General features: G+C 38.0%; 1 protein-coding gene across 1 annotated transcript in view; it reads left to right on the top strand.

Annotated features, from left to right (window-relative positions):
• The first annotated feature begins 2,749 nt into the window (after positions 1-2,749).
• Positions 2,750-6,438, top strand: part of olfml1 (olfactomedin-like 1) — a 14,062-nt gene continuing 10,373 nt past the window's right edge. Inside the window, exons 1-5 of the mRNA XM_020604395.1 lie at positions 2,750-3,246; positions 4,250-4,353; positions 4,941-5,131; positions 5,347-5,450; positions 5,815-6,006. Coding sequence (XP_020460051.1) covers positions 3,118-3,246; positions 4,250-4,353; positions 4,941-5,131; positions 5,347-5,450; positions 5,815-6,006 — 720 coding nt within the window. The 5' untranslated portion in view covers positions 2,750-3,117. The remainder of the gene's footprint in view (positions 3,247-4,249; positions 4,354-4,940; positions 5,132-5,346; positions 5,451-5,814; positions 6,007-6,438) is intronic.

Genomic DNA, 6,438 nt, shown 5'->3' with positions numbered 1-6,438 from the left:
ACTTTCAGCTATTTCAGGTATCAAAATGTTCAGCTCTTCAAGGACATTCATGCTCCTATTCAGAATCTTTCTGAAATTAATAATTTTGCAATATGTAGCATTATTTTGAACGTTTTGCACCATTCAAATGAATGGGAAAATTCTACATCATACTTTCAGCTATTTCAGGTATCAAAATGTTCATCTCTTCAAGGACATTCATGCTTCTATTCAGAATTTTTTTAAACTTCATACTTTTGAAATATTTAGCTTTATTTTGAAAGTTTTGCCCCATTCAAATGAATGGGGAAATTCTACATCATACTTTCAGGGTTATTTCAGGTATCAAAATATTCAGCTCATGCTTCATGCTTCTGTTCAGAATTTTTCTAAACTTCACAATTTTTAGATTTGCACATCTTAAGTTAAGCATACTTTCAGGTAAAAACACAATTTCAACAGTTAATTATTCAGCAACTCTTCAGCTATTCATACTGTAAACAGCTTTTTCATATCTTTTATGGTTTTTTGCATAATTGATGTTTACATTTTATGTTTCATTTCAAAAGCCACATTGTAGTAGACCTCAGGGTGTAGGACTACTCTCTCACACACTCACATACACCTACTTGTTTTACCTAAATTGTGGGGACCAATGGGAAAAAATTTCACATCTTAATATGTTCAGCATACTTTCAGCTAAAAGAACCATTTAACTATCAAAATGTCCAGCTCTTCAAGGACATTCCTGCCTGTATTTATTGATTCTCATCCTTCAGATTATTCAACAAGGAACTTCAGCCATTTCTTCTCAACCATTTCAACTAAGAACTTCAGCCATTTCTTCTCATCCTTCAGCTGTTTCAGCAAATTGATTTCAGGCAATTTCAGGGCGATTCATCAGCATACCAGCATCCACGAGCATTTTCGACAGGAAATGCATTTCTCTAGTTCTGGGAACTTCCACCCTATTTTTTGGCACTTTATAGGTCCAGCATACTTTCAGCTATACAGGCCGTTCAGGTCTTGATCTGTTCAATTCTTCAAAGATATGCCTGCTTGTATTTTTCTTTTTTATTATGTTTATACTTTTTAATTGATTCAGCTTTATTGTTTGCAAAACAAGTCAATGGGAGCTCAAAGTGCTGAGTCAATGATACAGTGTTGGAGTGCCATCTGGTGGTCATAAAAATGCAACACAACTGCTGCTCTACCCTCCACACTGTCACCTCCCCCTTAAAATGTTACTTAAGTAAAAGTAAAAAAAAGTATTTGCAGAACATATACTTAAAATACCAAAAGTAAAAGTATTAATTATGCAAAATAATTTACATTGATGTACATCATACTATTTGATTATAATTACTGGTGTATGATTGTGCATAGAACATCTAATATTGCAGCTGGTAAATGTAGAGCTGATTATTACTACCTTATATGCTTATAATTTGAATTACTGCTAGGTAGCTTGTGAATTTCATACCAAGAATCAACAAATCTTGTGATTATATTGTTTTGTGTTTTATTAACCTCATTCTGAAAAGTTATCAACTACAATTATCAAATAGTGAGTACAATGTACAATATTTTTTTGAAACATAGGGAAGTTGAACTATAGAGTAGCAGAAAATGAGAATACTGAAGTAAGTACAGATACCTCAAAGGTGTACTTAAGTACAGTACTTAGTTACTTTCCACCTCTGGTTTCCAGGGGTGATGTGGTAATGGCTGTTCATGTTGTAGTACAGTATGTGGTAATATTCCTGGCTGTTGTGATGTGGCGCCATCTCATGATGCACACCTAGTATAACTGCAGAGGCCTGTTGAAAGTCATGCTGGAGATCTCAGGAGATCAGAAGACAAGATGCTAGTGTGTTAGTGTCTTAACTTCTATTATCCTTGTCATGAATCTGTGTTTAATATAAGACAGATCCAGTAGGGTGTGGAAGGCTCACAACCAGATGTTGCCTGTCATCACACACACAAAAAATATATAATAAAAAAGTCTAGGAAACAGGCCCAGGTGGCTTAAAAGCACCAGATGGAGATAAAATAGCAATTAACCACAAATTACTCATCATGACAGTGGAAACATTTGAACCTAAATCAGTCAGAATATTCTCTGGATTAGCAGTAATGGAAATAAGGCCACAGACCACATTGCCAAAAATTTTCCTAGTTTAGATTTACGGACTCAGACGACCATTTATGTTAAATATTAAAATAGCTGCAATGTTCAGTCTTCAGTCTGAACAGAATAAGTGGTTATGATGATGTTAGATAATATGTTTTTCATACCACAGTCTGGAATTAGGATCAAAGAAATGCAGCTATATATTTTCTGTTTTGTGATTATAGTGTCCAGATGAAACCTGCCAATGGACATGCTCTTCTAACTGTTGTAGCCATGCCTGAATGGATGTGTTTTGTAGGTTAATGAAAACAGTTTCTTTCTGCTTCAAATATTACTGTGTACATTTTCATGATGATGTAGTGCTAATCCCTTTACTTTATACAGCCTATTGAAAAGCTTCTATTGTGTGTCAGAACTGAGGACGTGTCAGTGGGCCGTCTGGAGAGCATTACAATATAAAACCAACAGGGTATGAACTATCTTGGCTGTTCCTAGTTCTCATTGTCTCTCTCTCCCTCTCCTCTATTGGTTTTCTCTCTCATACCTCAAATGCAAAAAAAAAAAAAAAAAAACTCAGTGTAGGAGAGAAGGCAGAGAGACTGGGAGAAAGGGGGGCTGGAGGGTTTGTGGGTGAGGCTCACTTGGATCCAGAACCCACTAGAGCAACAACTGATTGGAGAAACAAGACAGAAATTTCTAGAGCTACTTCTCAAACAGGACTGAACTCTGCAGAAGGAAAAGGAATATTCAGTCATTAAAAGGCCATCAAGGACTCCTATCAACACCAGAAGACTGTTGAAAGCTGTGACTGAAGCCATATGGACTTACTTTTGTTTTCCTTTTGGAAGCTTTTTACTAGGTTGTGTGCTGCAGGAGCACTATAGGAATATAGGAAAAGGTGTTGTTATCACTGACAGGACATTTCAGAAGCAGAAACTGTGAAGTCATTGCTGCAGCTGCAGTAGTTTCAATACTGAGATACTAAGAGAAGTGCTACAGTAGTAATGTCAGGCAGAGTGGTTCCTGTCTTTCTCTTATCTTTGTGTCTGAATGTGGGTTCAATCCAAAGTCAGGGTTCCTCCCAGGATGCATTTGTAATCCAGTACCTTGAGAGGAGACTGGTTCAGATAGAGGTAGGTGGCTGTTGCACTTACATATGACATCAAGTATCAGCATGTACCAAGATCATGGAGACAGCATAGTGATACCTACCCTCAATCACTGTAATTCTCACTATCAACCATTACAATATTTGCAACATCACCCATGCAGTATATGATCTTGTATAAAGGCTACAGTTTACCATATTCTACCAACTTGTACTGCTCCGTTTAATATTTTACACTTTTCTTGTTACTGTTTTTACTTGATCTGAGTTTGCACCATGATCAGATAATCTGACTGCAACATTTTCGACATCTCAGCCATTTGACTGATTTGTATATCTGGGTATCTGACAGAGTTAATGGCCAAGCAACAGCAAAACACTTGAATGTATTAAACTGAGCAAGGATGTTTTCTGTTACTTATGAGTTCAACTTGTGTCATTTCCTCTTTCAAATGATTAGTTTAACATTCATATGACAAAGAAAAATGTTGTCTTTTTCTCAAACAATGTACTGTATGTAATAGTAGCCACTGTAGCCACAGCTGGTCTAATAATACGTTGACCGTAAATTCTAAAACATAGTGTAACAGTAGCACAAGCAGAATTCTAAACTTGGTCTGCTTACTCACTGTTTTAAAATTAAGTCTTAAACTCACAGTTTGCCAGTATTAGCTAACATTAGCCACCATAAGCAGCCATAGACAGCCATGCTAGAATGTAGTTTAACAGTAGCACAAACACACAAAAAATAATAAAACCAGTGAATACATTTGTTCACTCAATATATAGCTAACATTTGCTAGCATTAGCCACCATCAGTTATACTGGTCATACTGTGGATAATACTGGACCAAGAAAGACTTTAGCAGCAAAATGAGTATGTTGAATTAAGCAAGGGTGTGTTTTGTTGCTGAGTTTACATTTCCAATTGTAACAAAAAGAATGTGTTATTTGCTTTTACAAAAGTTACATATTCTTGCTTTAATTCTGTATTCATACTACTTTTTCTTCTGTGCCAATGAAATCAGGAGCGTCTGAATCAATGTGAGCAAAACACAGTGAGTGTCACTCAGAAGACCTATGACCTCTCCTCTGAAATCAGGGGTTATCTGTCCATTCTCGGTGTACTGAGGTAGGCCTGTTTGAAAGATCTCTTAACACTTTACCCAATTGGGCACTGTAAAAATAATGAATTAATGGATTAATATAAACTAAGTCACTTTCGGCTTTTCCCGTTTTAGGGGTCGCCACAGCGAATCGTCACACTGACGACTTGCATGTTGAGGATGTTGAGGTTCTCTTTAGGAGTGACCGGGATGGACAGGATTAGGAATGAGCACAGAGGGACAGCTCAGGTCGGCTGTTTTGGGGACAAGGTCAGAGAGGCCAGATTGAGATGGTTTGAACATGTGCAGAGGAAGGATAGTGGTTATATTGGTAGAAGGATGTTGGAGATGGAGCTGCCAGGCAAAAGGTCAAGAGGAAGGCCAAAGAGGAGATATATGGATGTGCTAAAAGAGGACATGAAGTTCATTGGGGTGAGAGTAGAGGATGCCGGGGATAGAGTTAGGTGGAAACAGATGATTCGCTGTGGCGACCCCTAATGGGAACAGCTGAAAGAAGAAGAAGAAGATTCAGTAAGTGACTAAATCAAGGAACTACATCTGTTAATAAAAGAAATGTATAGTAGCTAGATGAAATAAGTGTTTTTCTCCATAGATCAGAGATGAAGAGCCACATGGACAGTGTGTCTATGCGTCTAGATCGGATGGAAAGAGAGCTGGAGTATCTAGAAAACAAGATCCCCACCCAGTCTGATATCGAGATGGAAGAGGCTCTGCTGGAACAACAGATAAAGGCTGCAGAACTGGACCAATTAAACAAAAAAGCCCAGATCCAAGTAGAGAATGGTAGGAAGCTTGCCTGTACAGTGAACAGTGTGTGTGTGTGTGTGTGTGTGTGGATGCCACAGATAAGGATTATAGCATTAATCTGTCTAGTCTAAAAGAACAAGACAGAATAAGTAGAACAGAAATAAATGCAGAATGTCTAGCTACTGTACTACAGTTCAGAATAAAAAAAACATTCATCCATTCATTCCTGGCCTTCTTTTTAACATCTCCAGACTGCAGCACAGCCCTGAGTCAAGTCAAGTCTCTCAAGATTGTGAAGAAGGCAGGAGACATCTACGGTTCCTGGTTTAAAGACCCCTCTGAACAATCTGCTAAGGTCTGCTCTTTAAAAGATGATGCAATTATAGTAATAGTGAACTGTTTATTGCAGAGAAATAGGGTGGGCCAAAAAAGCTGTGGTAGATCCAGCTGCCTGGTCAGCACTGAATGGCACACCAAATATATATCCTCCAGGAATTGGTGACCAAAATATTAAATGAATAAAGGGTTGAATGTTAGGATCTTGTGTGGATTCAAAAACCAAGAGCTTCATTTTAAACACTGCATTTCAGAGCGTGTATTCTAATGTAAAAGTTGTGGTAAAACTACTACAAATATTACTGTAAATAGCCAAGAATGGAAACAAAAAGCTGAGTTTTACAAGGCAGTTCTTACTCACTTCATCTGTCTAAAATTTTCAGGTCTATCTACTCAGTGGAATTCATAATGACACTCTACTGGAGTATGCGTCTCTGCAAAGCTTCGCAGAGAGGACCACCACCTCACCTGTTAAGGCAATACAGCTGCCGTTCCACTGGCAGGGGACAGGTCACATTGTCTATAATGGATTTCTCTACTACCACAAGGCAGATACACCCAACCAGATAGTGAAGGTGGGCCATACTGACATTTTGTGGTTGACTTCCTTTGTTTGTAAAAAAACAGTCACACTGACAGCTCACATTATTTGGGAACAGTCACTAAGAACTGTTAATAAAAGCTGAATGCAATCCTCAGATTTAAGACTCTGAAATGATACCAGTATTGAGTAGACTTGTTGACCTCCTGGCTGGAGACAGACTTGAGATTATTTCAAGCAGACCAGTCATTGGGGTGTTTCCTTTACTGGTTAATGGTCACAGGTCACTGTGCACCAAGACAACCAGGCACAAGGACAGTTTCTTCCCCCAGGCTGTCACTCTGATGAACACTTAACCAACGACAGTATGACTGTACAATAACCCTCAGTGCAATACCTGTAAATATATCTCGTACAGATTATACAGATTCGTACAGGTCTCTATTTTTAAGTACTCTATTTTTTT

This window comes from Monopterus albus, unplaced genomic scaffold (genome assembly GCF_001952655.1).
Source record: "Monopterus albus unplaced genomic scaffold, M_albus_1.0 scaffold65.1, whole genome shotgun sequence".
Taxonomy (NCBI): Eukaryota; Metazoa; Chordata; class Actinopteri; order Synbranchiformes; family Synbranchidae; genus Monopterus; species Monopterus albus.
The sequence above is the reverse complement of the archived record's forward strand: the minus strand, read 5'-3'. Positions and strand labels throughout refer to the sequence as shown.